This window comes from Urocampus carinirostris, chromosome 6, assembly GCF_059441175.1.
Source record: "Urocampus carinirostris isolate Australia breed hairy pipefish chromosome 6, RoL_Ucar_1.0, whole genome shotgun sequence".
In the NCBI taxonomy this organism is placed as follows: domain Eukaryota; kingdom Metazoa; phylum Chordata; class Actinopteri; order Syngnathiformes; family Syngnathidae; genus Urocampus; species Urocampus carinirostris.
Genome location: NC_142354.1, coordinates 1,117,227 through 1,136,106, shown reverse-complemented (window position 1 = coordinate 1,136,106; position 18,880 = coordinate 1,117,227). Strand labels below are relative to the sequence as shown.

The 18,880-nt window shown below is 39.4% G+C and overlaps 1 protein-coding gene across 3 annotated transcripts in view; it reads right to left on the bottom strand.

Annotated features, from left to right (window-relative positions):
• Positions 1 to 6,861: 6,861 nt before the first annotated feature.
• The window catches only part of sack1c (scaffolding CK1 anchoring protein C), a 53,483-nt gene continuing 41,464 nt past the window's right edge, over positions 6,862 to 18,880 (bottom strand). For all 3 annotated transcript variants that reach the window (XM_088337396.1, XM_088337398.1, XM_088337399.1), the window contains 2 exons: positions 15,508 to 15,735; positions 6,862 to 9,967 (listed from right to left, as the gene is read on the bottom strand). In XM_088337396.1, coding sequence (XP_088193522.1) covers positions 9,154 to 9,967; positions 15,508 to 15,735 — 1,042 coding nt within the window. In that variant the 3' untranslated portion in view covers positions 6,862 to 9,153. The remainder of the gene's footprint in view (positions 9,968 to 15,507; positions 15,736 to 18,880) is intronic.

Genomic DNA, 18,880 nt, shown 5'->3' with positions numbered 1-18,880 from the left:
CAATTTGAATCATGTACAAACAAACAAACAATTGAATCATGTACAAACAAACAAACAAACAAAATATTCATGTTTCAATAAGTGGAGTGTTAATAAAATGGGGGGAAAATTATTTCTGATACTGATATAACCAGGTAAAACTAATTTTAAGTTACCTGTCCAAATGAATGTTGTGCCATCTCACCTTTCCCACTCTCTCTCCTCTCACCTTTCCCACTCTCTCTCCTGCAGTTGACTTGCTGCTGCTCGCTCCTGAAACTAATACTTACCTCTTTGTGTATTGTGCAGTCCCTTCTCAAGTTATCTAATCTAGTTGAAATGTTCTCAATGTAACTTTCGATGACAATGAAGACAATTGGAAATCCTGGGACAGTTACAGTCGTTACTGCACTTCTCTCCGGTCTCCCGAAGTCCAAAATCAAGAGCCTTCAGCTGGTGCAAAATGCTTAGTACACATATGTAGGGATTTTTCTAGCTTCAGTTTTGAAAATCGTTAGGATTGAAACGAATATGATTATTGCAATCAGTTAACAACTTTTCTTCTATATGTTGCTTGTGCTTCACCATGAACCTTTTATTTCTTTGAAGGATGCTAGAAAGTCCTACACTGATAAAAAATAATGAATTATGTTATCACTTTGAGTTGTTGGAGATCTGAATTACTAATCCCCCCGAAAATTGAATCAATGAACCAGGCCGACTGAAACGGCACAGACATTTTATTAACACAAAGAATTAATGATGGGGAAAAAAAAGGCTGTGGGGGGAGCGCCAGAGATTATGGGAGTTTTCGACCCCTGAAAGTCACTAGCACAAAAAGTTTCCCGTTATAATGCTAATCGATTTTGGGAGATTCCCTTGTACAGAAAAAAACTCTCAGTCCCAAGAACCAGCAAACATGGAGTTAAATCAGAAGCCGTCCCCTTATTCGTTGTCGTGGAGGGATTTAGTCTTGTGCAATGTATGGCCCACGTGCTGATCTCAAAGCCGCAGTGTGGGCCTGACCGGATAAGCCAAGCGGACGTCGTGCGAGACAAACCAGCCAGGCAGAAAAAAAAAAAAGAGAATGGCTATTCCTCAGCCAATTCTTTTTTAAGGACCAGTGAGTGGCACTTGACCATATTATGCCTCTTTGGGTGTCGTCTCAAATAGCTAATACCACCAGTATCGGATGACTGTGTTTGAAATTGCTGAACTTGTTAGAAAGCCAAATAAGTGAGAAATTTGCGTAATGTTCTGTACTTGAGGATGTCCCTCCAATTCACATAATTCCGTAGGGTAAGAATGTCATTTTACAATACATAACCTTGAATGTTTTAATTACATTCAATTACACTCAGTAGTAGTCGCGGGGCTATTAGCAGCCGCTTAGTTTGCTTATGCCTTGGGCCTATTAACAATTAGGTTTGAAACAAGTCATGTTTATTTATATAGCCCTTAATCACAGAGTCTCAAAGGGCTGCACAGATCAAAGACTTGCAAACTACAGACCATTATGACACCATCCCCTCATATAAAACCTATGAGGGCAAATATTACACATATTATCAACATAAAATATAGGTCATTCATATGCTTATAGAGTAGAAGTGTGTTTTAAGCTTAGATTTAAACATTTCCACTGAGGTTGCAGATCGAATCTCAGGGGGAAGGGCCTTCCACAGCACCGGGGCCCGGATGGAGAACACTCTCAAACCTGCGGATCTCTTCTTGGCTCTTGGGATCACTAGAAGACCACACTTTGATCGATATGCGCCCTTGTAGGCAAACATTACAAGGACATGTTGGCAAAAAGTCAATTAGTTATTGCAGATTTTTGTTCCCTATCTGCCGGTCCAGTTCTAATGTCTACATCTGAAGCTCATGCATCCCTTGGACAATAACCAATTTCCATTGCGATAGCCGTCTGCAATTAACAAGCAGGAACATGTCTTTTTCATGTCGTTTTAAACTTTTTTTAAACCCAGGCCCGCTTTTTTTAATAAGTTTTGAAACCTTTTGTACTTCTCTGAGTATTTTTAAATCACAATACTTTTTACTTGAGTAGATTTGTGAAGAAACTCTTACTTTGCTAATTTAGGCTACATTGAACAATGAGCAAACGAGTCATAATAACAGCTAAACGCTCACGGCTACATACTAACGCGTCATGCTAATAAATTATGCTAACAGCTTCATGCTAACAAATTATGCTAACAGCTACATGCTAACTAATAATGCTAAGGGCTAATTGCTACCTATTCATGATAACGTCTAGATTATAACTCTTTCACGCTAATGAATAATGCTAACGGATACATGCGAAGAAGTAATGTTAACAGCTAAATGTTAAGGGTTACATGCTAACACGTTAGGTTAAAGGCTACATTTTAACGGAAAGTCATTTTATTACTTTCGTTGTTTTTATCCTAAGAAAAAAAAAGCCACATCTCCATGTAGATAGCACAGTCCTCTCTCCCACTAAGCTCCCTCGATCAATCTCTCTGTTTATCCTGAGTAGGTGACCGACAGGCAAACTTTTAGCACCTCTCTCTACCTGGACTGCTGCTGCATCCTGCCTGTTAGGCAGAAGAGAGGGGCAAATCTACACCCACACCCTTATCAGATGCTAAATATGACAGAGGCAAATGGGACTTTTTTTAAAAACGTAGACAATGCCAGGTGTTTTTTGTGTGGTAAAATGGTCAAATTTACACTAACACATGAAAAAGGTTCACCCTACAGTAATCCACAAGCTGCAACCAAAAACGTTAACATGCTGTTGCCTTTTTTGAACAAAAACCTGTATATCTCTTGTCAAGGCAACAGAGACAAACGGGCTTCTCTGTTACATTACTGCTTTTTTTATTTGACTATCTTGGCTTTGGTTATGAAACAGTTGTCATAGAAATATATCCATTTATTTTTCTATACTCCTTAAGTTTAAACTGTAATTATTTAAAAAAAAATAAAACATTTTTAGTGCGTAAAATCTTTGTGCTGTGTTTATTGCAAATACAAACTAACTCAAGGGGGAGGGTTCCATTATTCAATAATTAGGACATTTCCAAGCAAAAGGTATCCATTTCACTACGGTGTATTCACCAGGATCGGATTGATACCCAAATTCCCTGCACCCCCCACCCCAACTGGCAGATCTGTGATAAAATTTTCAATCCATTGCCATAACTGGTCAAATCATAAGTTTTGTAGGCCTGCACAAGTTGTCACATTGTCCAATCTGCTTCAAATATAGTCTGTTACATAATGCAATGGAGGGGATGCGGTGACGACATGGTGGAATCAAACCCCGCTGGCGACGACGACCCGGTGACTGGAGCGATCGATAGTCGTAGAAAATGAAAAATTATTTTACGACACAACCTTCCATACTTTTGTTAGTCTACTTATTATACAGAAATGAGCTTTATCATGCAGACAAGACAATGAAACATTTAGACATGTCAGAGTTCAAGTCAAGTCACATTTATATAGCCCTTAATCACAAAAAGGTCTCAAAGGACTGCACAGGATTACAATTACAAAATTGCACAATTACCTGATCTTAAACCAGCATGCGGGCAAGGAACAACTCAAAAACCTCAGTGTGAGGAGAAAAGAGAAACCTTGTGAAAGGACCTCACATGTGGTAATCCCCCTTCCAGGATTGACCAGGGTGAATCACAATTAGCATTACTGTACACAGAATAAAAAAAAACTCTGTTGAGGTTGCAGATCTTATCTCCGGAGGCAGGGCGTTCCATAACACCGGGGCTCGGATGGAGAACGCTCTCGGAGTCACAAGTAGACCGGCATTTTCCGAGCGCAGACTCCGTGCAGGAACATAGGGAGAAATCAAATCAGAGAGATAAGAGGGTGCAAGCCCATGCAAACATTTTTATGTTAATAAGAGAACCTTAAAGTCACATCTTAAGTGGACTGGGAGCCAGTGCAAGTTGGCCAATACAGGAGTAATATGCTCAAACTTTTTGGTCTTAGTCAAAAGTCTAGCTGCCGCATTCTGAACCAGCTGCAAACTTTTAATGCTAGACATCGGGAGACCAGAAAGCAATACATTACAGTAATCAAGCCGAGAAGTAATAAACGCATGAATTAAAACCTCTGCATCTGATTGGGACAGCATCGAACGAATCTTCGCAATATTACGGAGGTGGTAGAAAGCTAGTCACTATGGGTGATATTACATTTGTCTAGGTTCAGGGTAGTGTTTGAAAACAACTGACGACCGTGAGCTGGACCAATAATTAACATTTCATTTTTTTCTGGGTTAAGGCGTAAAAAATTAAGTTACATCCGTCTTTGAATCACAGTAAGGCAAGCCTCCAGATTTCTACAACTTAAATGTCCAGTTGTTTCCAGTGGCACATACAGTTGAGTGTCATCTGCATAGCAATGGAAACTAGTATTATACTTGCGGATAATGTCACCAAGCGGGATCATATAAATACTAAAAAGAAGGGGGCCAAGTACAGAGCCTTGAGGAACACCACAGGGGACATTAGATTGTTTAGAGGTCAGATTGCCATAGTTAACACATTGCATCCTGTCTGACAGGTAGGACCTAAATCACGAGAGTACAGTTCCTGAGATACCAATGCGTTCTATACGAACCAGTAATATGTTGTGGTCGACAGTATCAAAAGCAGCGCTGAGATCCAGCAGCAGTAACATTGATAAGGCACAGGAATCTATTGCTAAAAGGAGATCATTGGTTACTTTAGCCAGGGCTGTCTCATTAGAGTGATTTGCCCTAAATGCTGACTGGACAGTTTCAAAGAGGTTATTATCTGACATAAATTCATTTAGCTGCTGTGCAACGACCTTTTCAAGTAATTTTGCAAAAAATGGGAGATTTGACACTGGCCTATAATTACCTAAGCTTTCTGGGTCAAGGTTAGGTCGCTTAAGCGTGGGTTTAATGACGGCAGACTTGAAGGCTACAGGAACAATACCCGAGGATAGCGATATATTAATAATATTTAAAACTGATGGTCCTAAGATCCCAAACAGATCCTTCACCAGTGAAGCTGGAAACGGATCGAGCAGGCATGTAGTTTGTTTGGCCCTACTGACCATCTGTGTGAGATTATCAAGGGACAAATCATTGAAACTGGAGAATGTTTCTGTGAACAACCGCCGACACGGTCCTTACCTAACACCCCCACATCTATGAGATAGGAGGATACAGAGCGTTCTTTTAAAATTTCATTCCTGATTAGTTGATTCTGTTTATTAAAAAATTCCATAATGTCGTTAGCAGAATAAGTACAACTATTTGAGTTAAGTTGTTGTCTGGTAAGTTTTGACACTGTCAAACAAAAATTTCGGATTATTCTTATGTTTAACAATAATCTTAGAGAAAAACGATGCTTTAGCTGAGGCAAGAGCTACTTTATATTTCAGCAAACTGTCACACCAGGCCAGTCGAAAAACTTCCAGCTTAGTAGTGCGCCATTTTCGTTCAAGTTTTCTGCAACTTTGTTTGAGTAACCTAGTTTCTTCAGTAAACTAAGGTGTATTCTTCTTAGGTCGGAATTTATGCCTTAGGGGCGCCACAGAATCAAGAACATTAACCAAAACAGTATTGAAGTTGTTTGTAAGTGAGTCAACAGACAAGTCAAGTCAAGTCATTTTTATTTGTATAGCCCTTAATCACAGTAAGTCTCTAAGGGCTTCACAGATTAGTACACTATGTTACACAGACTATTTTTCAGCCAACAAGAAGAGTAGGTTATTATTCATATGCAATGGAGTAGAAGTGAGTTTTAAGTTTAGATTTAAACATTTCCACTGAGGTTGCAGATCGGATCTCAGGGGGAAGAGCATTCCACAGCACCGGTGCCCGGATGGAGAACGCTCTCGAACCAGCAGAACACTTCTTTGCTCTCGGGATCACCAGAAGACCGGCACTCTCAGATCGTAGTACGAAGGGAAGGCTGCAGTAACCGTAGGTAATAATTCTTTTAAGGCTAATATCGTTTTAGGGCGGATATTGCGACTGCTAAAGCCTAAATTTTCCTTATCACAGTAAACATTAAACAGCACCTCACACTTAACAAAATAGTGATCAGAGATGGCATTAGGATACGGTAACACTGTAACATTTGAGGCTACTACGCCACGGGTCAGAACGAGATCTAGAGTGTTCCCATCTTTATGAGTGGGCACATCAACTATTTGATTGAAACCAAATGTATCAATCAGTGACTTAAAAGCAAGTGCAAGTGAATTTGATGGTGAGTTTATGTGAACATTAAAATCACCAATAATTACAACATTGTCCGCATAAGTTACCAAGTCTGTTAACAGTTCCGAAAATTCTTCTAAAAAAATTGAGTATGGTCTAGGTAGGCGATACACAACAACTAAATTGGTGTTGACATTAAGGACCTCATAACAAGTGCTTCAAACGTTTTAAAACCAGTATTATGGGTCTTGTGCCTTGCATGACGGCAGATGCGGCCCGAATTCCATACGACAGGAATATTGTTGATAGGTGGAGTAGCAGGATGACTATTGGTAGAAAATAATGTTATTTCTTCTCCCTCCTCACCTAACAAGGGAGAAACAGAGGTAAGAAGCACAGAAGAAGATGCTATAGAAGAGTACAGATCAGGGTGTATGGTGCAGTCAATAGAACGCTCTAAACTACAAAAACTATGTGAATTGCATGTTAAGTTTAAGACTCATACACAAAACCTAAGACCTTTTCAAGGCTTTAATTTGCAGTGATTATGAATTTTTTCAGGTTATTAGGACCTTGGGGAAACCCTATTTTTAGGGTATGGGTTGGTATTTGGACAATCCTTTTCTTACTTTCACCATTTTAATCCTGGAAAAAAAACTGTGCAGAGTGATGGCCATGGTTAACATTTTATTTAAGAAGCGCATTTAAAATTATAAAAAAAACTATGTACACTGCAGTTGCATGTCATTAAAAAGGTTTGTGGGGGTGACAATATTTTTTTGTACCAATCTGAGCATGTTACACTGATTATATGGCTTGCGATTGGTTAAATTAGCGATTTAAACAAATACACACACCCTTTCATAGTTACTTGTTTGACAAGGGCGCTCTCAACCACTGTTGAAGATTGGCTATAATTCAAGATTCACCCGATATACATTCCAATAAATGTGACATTCAAAATGACATAAAAAACCCTTAATGCGTCAGTGAAGATTATGTACAAATTTCCAAACAAAGTAAACAACCGTGGTAACCTTACAGAAAAATTCCTGGGACCTTGAAAGTACACAAGTCAGTAAATTACTTAAACATTGTGCAACCCTTCCAAAGGCATCCTGCAACATGAAAAATAGACAGCAACCCAAAAGTTATGTACCGTATTTCCGAGACTGTAAGTCGCAGTTTTTGTCATAGTTTGGCCAGGGGTGCGACTAATACTCAGGTGAGACTTATATGTGAAATTATTAACACATTATATCATTGAGTTTTAAATTGTAATTAAAGTTACTGTTTATCACTTCACATGATGTTTTCACACTTTAAAGCCGGAGAGCCCTCTAGGCCTGTGTTGAGAACTTTGAACCTTGAACGAGACTTGAGAAGCTTTCGTTTACCTTCCGATTGGGGGGAATTGTTTTCCTGCAAAAGTGACCCCGAGGAGGAATATTTCATTAGCTTTAAGGATTTGAAGTGGAATTCGAACGAATAGCGGGGCGGCCGATTATCGTGCGGATATTTGAGAATTTGACAGACATCGGTATCCGCATTCTTTTTTCATTCACGAACCAATTATAACGTCTTTCTCTTTCTTGCTTGATTGTTCCCCACTTTTGTCCCTGCTCTCATTAAATACATTTGAAAAAAAGACTCCTCCCCTGATAGAAAAGCGTGTGTGTGATTAAGAGATAGCATAAAAAGTGTACTTAACTTGTTTTAGAGAGGTACGTTTAGGTGGAGACAGATAAATTACCTCTTATTATAACATGAGTGCATAAATCAAGCGTGTCGGTTTGCGATTGAGAGAGCGAGCATAAAAATCATGCTATAGCTTGAGTGGAATAACATTATACAGACGCTCCCCTACTTACGACCATTCGACTTACGAAAAGCGTTAGATACGAACAATTTTTTCGGGATGTTGAAAAATATCCAGACATTGCTGTAAGTTAGATTTCATATTGTGTGCACCTTTTTCCGAGTACAGGACATACTGTAGTGCTTCCTTCCGCTGCTACCGGCGTGTGGTGGCTATGTGAGAGGTCACACAGCATCCACTCCGAAGAAGAAATCCACTTCCTTTTCCAAGTTTGTGTGTAAACATTCTATACTGTATCTCCAGCGCGCTAAGAACTTTGACATTTTTATTGTTTAATATCTCGTGCATCCATTCAATATGGTTGGTGTAATCTCGCTCGTAAGCAGGCCAGCGTCTGTATAATAATGGAATAACATTAGTCTCTCTGGACAATAAACTGGACCATTTAACAACTGGAAGTGGCATCGAACCGCGAGATGACGAACTGCTGCGCTAAAATTCCGACGAAGACATGGTTAATCTTATCTATCCCGGCTGATGTTCAAAGAACCTGTGCGGGTCAGATGTATCGACATTTCGTTCTGTATACACGTGTACACGAATGACAATAAAGTAAATCTGAATCTGAGTATGTCAAATTTTCAATTTATGAGCTCCTTTGAAATGCTGTTGCACTTTTTGTTTTAAGTTAATTTCAGTCATGTTGGTTATATTGATATTTGTATTCATTGTATTAAAAAACTGGTAGCTATTCATGTTTTCATGCTAGAGTTATCTGAACAACTCTTAGTATGTTATGTTGTTACTGACTAGCGTGTCAAGTAGCCTTAGTATACTGTGTTCTCTTTTTTTATTTGTAAATGACATGTATATTTTTGGCGTAGGATTTTATCAAATAAACTTCCCCCAAAACGCGACTTATACATGTTTTTTTCCTTCTTAAAAATGCATTTTTTGCCTGGTGCGACTTATACTCCGGAGACAGTCCGGAAAATACGGTACCTGTGCCACTTTAAGTCATAAACAATTGTGTTCATAAGTAAGCAGGTTCTGCCAATTTTTCCAAACGCAATTTGGCAAAGCAGGTGCCAGTAGTCATGCGCTTCATTTGGATGTCTTGTGGACACTGTTATGATGGTGCCCAATATCATTGGGAGCTCTTAAGCTCAAAACGACTGTAAACCTGCTTGGATTTCATCTTGTTGTACTGGTTGACTAGATCCAGCTTACTGTGGCCCAAAGTCATGCGTTTCTGGTCCTGTCTGGTTATCTGGTCCTGCCTTTCTATCTGGTCTTGTTGGCCACTTTGCTTCTCTCTGCTACTTTTGTCTTGTTTTACGATCTCCTTCGAGACCTTTTGCAAGGGCGGTGGGAGCGGAGGAGCCTGCTTTCTCTCGGGCTCACTTAGTGAGGGATCAGGACCCGCCCAAGCCACTGTGCCGTGGGGAGAATCTTTGCCTGGAGGCGGCAGAAAGAAGTCCGACAATTTGTGAAGGAACTGACCAGATGAGCTCCTGTGCTTAGGGCCAAGTTTGGATTCGGGCACTAGTGGCGGGGTGCCGCTTCGGTGTAGGCGAGGAGGTGGCGGTGTAGCGTGGAACGGGGTGACTTTATGCTCATAGAGTCCAAGAGCTTGGAACTTTGAGTGCACCCCCGCCCGGTGGGCCCACATAATTTCGGCTGGGTTAGCTTTGGTACGCTCCAGCCCGTAGGCTAGAGTCCGGCGCTCCAAAAGTGGACTGTGATTCATGGCGCCGTTGGAATTTGGGAGCTGGGGCGCCAGGTTTTGGAGGCGCCGCTCAGCGCCGCGTCGCTCCAAACTGAGGTGCAAGGCCAGCGGTTCAGCTTTGTCAATGCCTTGAGTCACTTTGTAAATGGGGTTGGAGTTTAAGCCGGGTACTGCCTTGACGCTGGACAAGCTGCTTCCCGATTGGCTGCTGGAGTCAGAACTGGGCCGCTGCCTGTTGGTTAAAATGACCTTTTAGTATGACAACAAAGATATACAACGAACTGGCAGAGTGACTTTACATAAAACTTTGTATCATAAGGCATACATAAAAGTCTCAAGTTTTCTTCAAATTGAGCGGCAAGCCCTATCGTCCAGTGCACCCTGTCTGTATCTTATGTAAAGCAGGGGACATAGACCAGCTCAATGGCCATAGGGTCGGGTGCTCGCCCTGAGACTGGGAGGTCACATGTTCAAACATTGGCCAAGTGTTAGACTTAGAACATTTTTGGGTCAAATCTGTTGTTTTTATGAGATCGTTCAATTTTCCAAATAAATGCGAGTTGTATGCGATCTTCTGTGACTAGTATGCGAGGACGTGACGTCACACACAATGCGACCATTGTTTGCCGAAGTACTTATGGGTGAAAACGCCATAGCGTATCTAGCTGTTTGAAAGTTATCGTCTTGGTGATTCTGTTTCATGAAACTGTCACTTTTCAATGTGGAGCAGGACTACGGTGGCGCAGAAACCTCCAGCTGATTATGATGAAAATAATGGATTGTCTACACTTGTTTGAGCTTTCACAGAAGCAGGCAACATTTTAGAGGAGCCGCACAGCACGAAAAGTCACTGTAAAAGTGAAGAACGTGAACCTTATAATGGAGATTTAGCACATCTTTTTTGGTCAGAAACAGAGGGCGAGGATTTTTACTGATTTGTTTGCCATTAAAAAATATGAGTATCGAACTCTGTTTTATATCAGCTATTTTTGAAAAAAAAAAAAAAAAAAAAGTTTTTATCTGTGTGTTTTACAGTGTGTACAATTCTTAAAGAAACCACAAACAAACTCAGTTTGGCTCCTGCTGTATTTTTGAATACGCAAACTTGTATGCTGGTCAGTGTCGTAAGGCAGCCTCAGCAGATGACACCCACGCTCTATCCAGCTACAGAGACTGTGCCTTTTAACAGAGTGCGCCCTATGGTCGTGAAAATACGGTACTAAGTCACAACTAGATTTAGAAGAAAAAACTGTTCAAATATTTATGTACACTTCATTTTTAGCATGGAATTGCCTGATTTTGTTTGTGAAAAGCTTACGTTCCCTCATTGATTTTAAAAAGTAAAGGAATGGCTTAAAGGGAATGAAACCTGTCATACCGTAAAATTCTGTCTATGAATATGAGTATATATAAAAAAAAAAACACACACAAACAAAAAAACATTTTGTACATACATAAGCCGCACATGACTATAAGCAGCATGGGCCCAAGTTGTAACATTAGATATTTACAAAGAAAACGGTACACAGAAAGAGTTTTAATATACGGTACCTTAACCCTTTGATGTTGCGAAAAGTCGCGGCTCATAGTCTGAATTTTACGGTACAGGTTGTTGGGAAGTTTTGAGTGAAAACTAGAAAAACCCACGCAGGCACGGGTAGGACATGCCATAGAATACATATAACTGGCCTTGTGTGGAGGCCCAGGCTACTGCAACCTCCCTGACAATGACCTAGCAGATGAGCAGGCCAGACTCTGCTCCTCTCTTCCCCAAACTATGGCCCCGTTAGAAGCTCAGACTCGTCATTCGCAGGAGCTGCCAACCCTCACAATCAACCCACCCCCGCCTTATCTCCCTTACTTCCGGATGTGTGTCCAGCCACCATTCATCCCTCCAAATGACAACATTTGACATGGGAAATGAAGATGATCGGTGGTGAAGAAGATTAGGCCGAGCCCCTCGAGCTTTTGTGCCACACACTCCAAAATGCCTATAACCAACGCTGACTGGGATTCTCTTTTGGTGAACTAAAAAGCCTCCCACAGGCGAGTCTAGCGATACTGAGAATTATCCTCAGGGCCCTCAAGTGATTAAACAACAACAACAACAACAACCTCAGCAAGGTTCTGGTCCTGAGGGAGCAAAGTAACCCCAGACCATCACACTGCCATTACCATGCTTGACACTTTTGGCATCATGTTCTTTGTGTCAAATTCTGTGCCATTTTTACGACAGATATAACGGGCTGAATGCTTCTCAAAAGTCTTGAGAATAATCAAGATGTTTTTGGCAAATGTGCCAAGAGTCTTTAGGCGCTTTTGCACTACACGGTTCAGCCTACATCGCCTCGCCTTTTTTGGTTTTCAGTTATGAAAAAGTACCTAATTATTGGTCCTTGGCACCACAGTTTTTATGTACCACCTCTGTCGAGGTTCCAAAAAACATTGTGGGTCACTGACGACCACTGATTGGTCAGCAACGTCAGTCACTGTCGACCTCTCATTTGTAAGAAAATAACTTCTCCAAGAGTTTCACCCCTAGGAAATTTCCGCCATTTTAGCTCGCATGTTATCTTTACAAAAAAAAAATATTTTTTTCGAGTTTTAGCTACCCGTAATTCTGCCCGTGGTCAGTTGGCAAGTGAGAGGTCGACGGAACAAAATTGAAGTGGGTCCAAGTGCTTCATATTAAGCTATAGGGTAAGCTAACGTCCGTAGCTAATATGAACATGTGTGCTCAATCATGGTAAAAAAAACACATAGCTCATTATTATTTAGGTCTTAAAGTCTCTTTTTAAATGTTTGCCAGGATGTTTCATTTATATTTTTAAAGCGTATGTGTTGCAATGCAGTGTTAACCATTTTCCATGGCCATTAGCAGATTACTGATCTCACTTCACATATAAAATAAGTCTATTTAAATTATGTCCTTTCATTTAAAAAAACATTGAGAGTTTGTGATTGCTTATACAGTAATAGGATAGCATTTGCCAGTGTATTATGACAACATAATGGGTTTTTCAACCTTTTTGAGCCGAGGCACTTTTTATTTAATCTTAAAGTTCACCGCCATCTGTAGAAAATATTCAAAAGTTCATTTTTAAAATCTCAAATTATAATGACACTAAAATAAGATTATAAAAAGTTTGTTTTTTTCATTTCGGTTCACTAGTTTACTGTAATTTGGGATTTTACTACATTTTTAACGAGTTTCTCATATTTCACAACATTTTAATCTTATTCTTTTATAAACATAACAACAACAAAAAAATATTTAAAATGAGATGAAACATATCTGCCAGGGGAACAAACATTTTTTTTTACTATGTTCCAACTTTTTTTCCAGAATGTTTTTTTTAGTTAATTAAATAAAAACTACATCAGACAAATTATGTGCAAGACTTTTGACCTAATCATGTTTTCTGTGGAGTGTTACTTTCTTACAGTTGACATTTTTATTTTGTCACACACTAGCGTGCCTCGGCACTCTGATTTAAAAACACTGCAATATAGGTATCTACAATTTTCCTCTGCTACCGAAACTATCTGGATTAGCACCAAAATGGGAAAGACGGAATTGGTCTAACAAAAAACAAGTTTTTAAAAAAAGTAGTCATCATTCCAGGCTTCAACACCACATAACCAAGAAGAGACCTTTGCAACCTTACTTAAAAGGGGTGCACCTGCAGACCCAGCCAAAGACTCTTCTGTGCACAAATCTATTTTTTTTTATTTTGTGTGAACATATCATAAATTAATCTTTTAACCTATATGTGGTTCCCTTTGTTGTTGTCAAACTATTTTTAAATGTTATTTTAAATGAAATGCCAAAACCCCTGAAATAGGAAACCATGACAAAAAGTTATTAAACAAAATATTGATTTACATGGCAATAATTTATTAATGCCATTGAGGGCCATCCCAAAACTTCATCAGGATCTTCAGGTAGATAAGTGCAATTCAGAATCAGAATCGCCTTTATTATCATTGGATTGCTTCAATGAAATTACGCTTGCACTTCAGTTGGAAAAATATACAAAGTGAAGACTGATAAATAGAAAATTGTAAAGTGTTCACATTTGTAATAAAATCCACGCCCAACAGGGATAATGCACTTAAAGCTAACAATTCAACATGACAACTGAAATACCCTTCATTTGCGAAAAGCTATGGAAATCAAGTCAAGTGTAAATAAAGTAAACGGTACAATATAAAAACATTTAACAGTACGAAAAAAGTAAAAATACTTCTTCTGCAAAAAAAAATACTTATACTGCCAAAACTGTTCTACAACCAAAATACAACTTTTTTTGGACTATAGGGATGGTCAAAAACACATAAAAACATTTTTCCTCTTGCCTAGAAAATAAGTTAATACAGTTTTAAAAATATATATGATTATTTTTGAGGGAGCCACACATTATATTTTAAGACAAAATCAACAAAACCTCTCTCCAGACAAAAGCTAATTCTTCAGTGCATTTTATTTGATGGTTTCCCGTGTCAATATGAATACACCACTTAAAGTTTGTCTCCCTTCTGCAGTTACGAGTGTTGAGACTCATTTTGTCTGTCATTTTTGTTCTAAATAATGGTTTCATAAAAAAGTGTGAGCAAAGGTCTTTTGTAAAATTGCCACAAAATACTACAATCGAGGATAACAATGTATTTACCTTCAGTGCAGACACTGCTGGGGAAAGAAGAAAGAGTGCGCACTGCCTGTCCTGTGTATAGCTCTGCCCATTCCTACCGCTCACTCAATCAAATTGCTCTAGGTCAGGGGTGGCGAACACGTGGTTCTAGAGCCGCATGCGGCTCTTGGCCAATAAGAATGCGGCTCTTTGCCTCATTATATTTTCTATATACTGTGGCTCTTTGCCTTGTTTCATGTTTAGTTTTTTTGTGTGTATTGAGGGTGGACACTTTCCTTGAAATCAAAAAAAGAACAATACTTGTAGTATTGTAAGGGGAGGAGTGTGTTATGGGAAATAATATGTTTTTAATTGTGTGGGTTTGTGTATGTCTGTCTGTCATGGCAGGTCAGTGCGTGGTGTGGCTCTTTGACTCTCACAGTTCAAAATTTCGGCTCTTTGTATCAAACTTGTTCGCCACCCCTGCTCTAAGTGCTTTGCCAAAGCTTTTGGTTAAAAGATTTGTTTTGGGTTAAAATCTGTTCTGTGAGTTTTCATAATTAAATGTACCAACAGTGGACCTAAATTGTTTAATGAGCTTCCATATAAATGATTATTTAGCGATTTACAGCCAAAACGGGGTCTGCTGGTGTAACACCCTAACTGTAAACCGTAGTAAAAATTGTATTCAATAGATGCTGGACCAAACCCCTGTACTATCAACATTATTTTTGCTTTGAATGTACGTCAATTGGTTCCATATGAAGCAATTTATTAAGGATTTCTATTTGATCTCCAAGACATATAAACTCATGAAAAGGGCCATAAATGGCTCGGAAGCCATATGTACTTATGAAAAGAGCCATATATGGCTCGCAAGCCATATGTACTTCTGAAAAGACATGCTAATTCAAGCTTTAAAAACAGACAAAACATTAAACTTGTGCCAAGAACTTTCAATGGTGTGCCTCGAGTTTTTTTCTTAAAAATAATGTGCCTTTTTAAAAAAAAGGTTGATGCTAGATTTGAAGGGTTGCAGCCACACACACACAGGCACAGGTGGGTTATAAATTCCTAACTATTTTTGAGCATGCTGATCCACTTTAACCTTCCTCAAGAGATACTGTGTTGCCATGCTTACCTTTCTGCAAGCAGATCGGCCTTGATGAGCGGCGTGCATCCAGTCATCATCAGAGGCATTTGGTAAGGTGGGAAGTACGGGACCCCATCGTCATCCTCATTGTAGAAGCACTCAATGATTTGGGAGTCGGCGTACAAACAGCGGAACTCGCGGTCGAAACTCTCTGTGATGCGACCAGAGAAATGCATCACCATGTTGCTGTGGACTTGAGCTGACAGCCATGTGAAGCTGCAAGCATGCGCAGACATACAAAAGAAGACACATGTGATCAGGAAATTACATTAACACACACATTAAGGCATTTAATCAAACAAGTTCATCAGCAGCAGTTGCAAAAACAACTGGCTTAAGTACAGAGTTCGTAAACCTTTTCATGGTCAAATTCAAGCACTTTTAAAGTGAAATTTTGAATTCCTCCTGCACTATTAAAACGTATATCAGAGGTGTCAAACAGTCGGCCCCCGGGCCAGAACAGGCCCGCTAATGTATTGAATCTGGCCCAATGCTGAAGGAAGCGCAAGAGAAAAACGAGCTGCAAGTTGGAATATGTCCACTTGATGTTGTCAAAGCCAGGTGCCTCTCACAAAAGCTGTACTTGTATTTCTCTCTCTCTCTCTCTCTCTCTGTCTCTTTTGTTTCTCATGTTTTCTCTCTGTTTATCTCTCTCTCTCTCTCTTTCTCCATTTCCCTTTCCTTCTCCCACACTCTCTTTTTCCCCCCCTCTCTTTCTCTTATTTCTTTCTCTCTTTTTTTCTTTGTCCTCAATCGACTTGACCGGTCCCCAAGAGAATGTTTGTTAGATCGTTTGGCCCGCGAATTCAAATGAGTTTGACACCCCTGACGTATATCATGATTAGCTTCCAGACAATTTTTTTTTTTTTTGTCTTCAGATCTAATAGGTTTTGAACACACTTGTACAAGTTCTTCCTTCTGTCAGTGTCAAGATTGAAACCAAGGGGATTTTGAACCCATAATTCTTCTTTTCCAGACAATTCATTAGGTGTAAAATGGTGATCAAATGTTCAATTTTTTTTGAGTTGACTCCCATAATCCTTAAAATCTTCCAAAGGTCTGAGCAAGTTGACACCAATGTTCCCTATAACCTTCCACAGGTCTGAGCAATCACACAAAGTCGCTTGGAACAACAGGGAGAAACGTCAATCACAAAGTGTGGCAACCAAATCATTAGCCAACATGTCCAAAACCTGACATAAAATTAAGTTACATTCTGCTGGCTTTCAAGCAATAGTATCTAGTTTTTCAAATTTTAATGAATTGGCTAATGTAAGCAGAATGGCAGCTGAGTGGTTAGCGCGTTCGGGGCACAGTTCTGTGGTTATGGTTTCAAATCCAGCTGCCAGACTTCCTTTGCGGAGTTTGCATGTTCTCCCCGTGCCTGTGTGAGTTTTCTCCGGGAACTGGTTTCCTCCCACATTCCAAAAACATGCATGTCAGGTTAATTGGGCAGTCCAAATTGTCCCTTGGTGCGAGTGAGTTGTCCGTCCCTGTGTGCCCTGCGACTGGCTGGCAACCAGTTCAGGGTGTCCCCCTGCCCACTGTCTGAAGACAGCTGGGATGCGCTCCAGCACCTCTGTGGCCCTACTGAGGATAGTCGGTGCAGATAATGGATGGATGGCTAATCTAATATTAGAAAAGTTGCACGGCCTACATTAAATGAGATTACCGTTTTTAAAAAAAATATCACAATACAAACATTTTGTGGATTTATTTAGTTGGTTGCACACTACAAATCTGTATCACACTTTTTAGTGAAAGTAAAATGTTGGCAAAAAGATTGACTATTATTTTAAAATAATTTGCAAAAAATTATTTGAATGTAACACATGAGAGATCGGGGGAGACTCTCAAAAACTATTTTTACCCATTTTTTTTTTTTTTTTACCCTTTTCACTTTTTCTTTTTTTGCTTCTGATTTTCTAGGTTTTTACGTTGTTTCTCACCCCTTTATTTGCTTTTGTTCTCTAGTTTCCCTTTTCTTTTATTTGTTACTTCAGTTTCTATCCATTCTTTTTTTTACTTTTATCTTGCTTTTACCTTCTTTTTTCCAGTTTTTCCCTTTTTTTCTTCTCGTTTTTCTTTATTTTTTTTCCATTTTTGTGCCATTTTGTGCATAATGTTACATAATAATTGGTAATAAGTAGATGAAAGAAACAAAAACAATCGTACGAGCTCTTTGGAGGCTGTTAGTGATCCGAACCGAAAGAGCAGCTTCTCTGAAAAAAGAGAAGCTTTAATGGAGCTCTGTGTGCCAGCCAGTCGCAGGGCACACAGGGACGGACAACTCACTCGCACCTAGGGACAATTTGGACTGCCCAATTAACCTGACATGCATGTTTTTGGAATGAGGGAGGAAACCAGAGTTCCCGGAGAAAACTCACACAGGCACGGCATCATTGACATAGTCGCGTAGGTAAGATTATGTGCAGGCAATAATTAAAGTAAACCATACTCGTCCCTCTATATTTAAATGTCTTAATGATAAAAAAACAGCACAAGAATAATCTTTTTTTTTTTTTTTAAGTAAACTCCTTCATTTTAAATCGTATATGTGCATTTGACAAGGCATGTGATTTCAACCCCTAAACATTACTGTAAAATTCGCCTAAAATCTCAATCCAAAACGTACCCAAAGTAAATTGAATGCTTTTCTTGAACCACGTGGAGAATATGGACGGTTTTAGTCTATTTTGAAAGGTAGGACTATGAAGTTTTGTCTCAAACTGCAAGTGCTACTAACATTGAGTAATCTGAGCTGGAACACACAGAAATAGAAGGTTTATATTCTCACCTGAATTGTTTTGCAATCAAATGCCTGCAGATAAGTGTAATGTGCGCATATTAGCTGGATAACAGGTGAGACAATAGCTTGACGCCTTACCTGGTACCTTGTCAAATTTGATAACAATCTGAAAAAATAAAAATATTTTACACATTTTTCTTTTGTCCCTCCAGATGAAAAATATGGCTCAAATCCAATTTTACGTTGGCCAATTTTTTAGACATAAAGAAAGAGTTGTAGATGTTTGACTATTCTTTCCAGTAGTCAATCAATGATTGTGCACATTTGCGAGTGATGACTGCCAGTAAAAGTGGATCCCAGGTTCCATGTATGGGCATTCATTTTTGGCTCTGATTTGAATACACACCTGGAAAATGGCATACAATTACGTTGGGAATTTTATTGGCTAACCAATGTGTCAATCATCATTCAAATTGATAATTACTGGCTGAAAAAATTCAGCGCTAAAGGAGGCAATTTCCCTTTTATCAAACAACACAACGCCTTTTTGGCTATTGCGGGCTGGTGACCATAAAAAAAAGCCTGCTATAGGCTGAGAGCAATTAAAAGGTC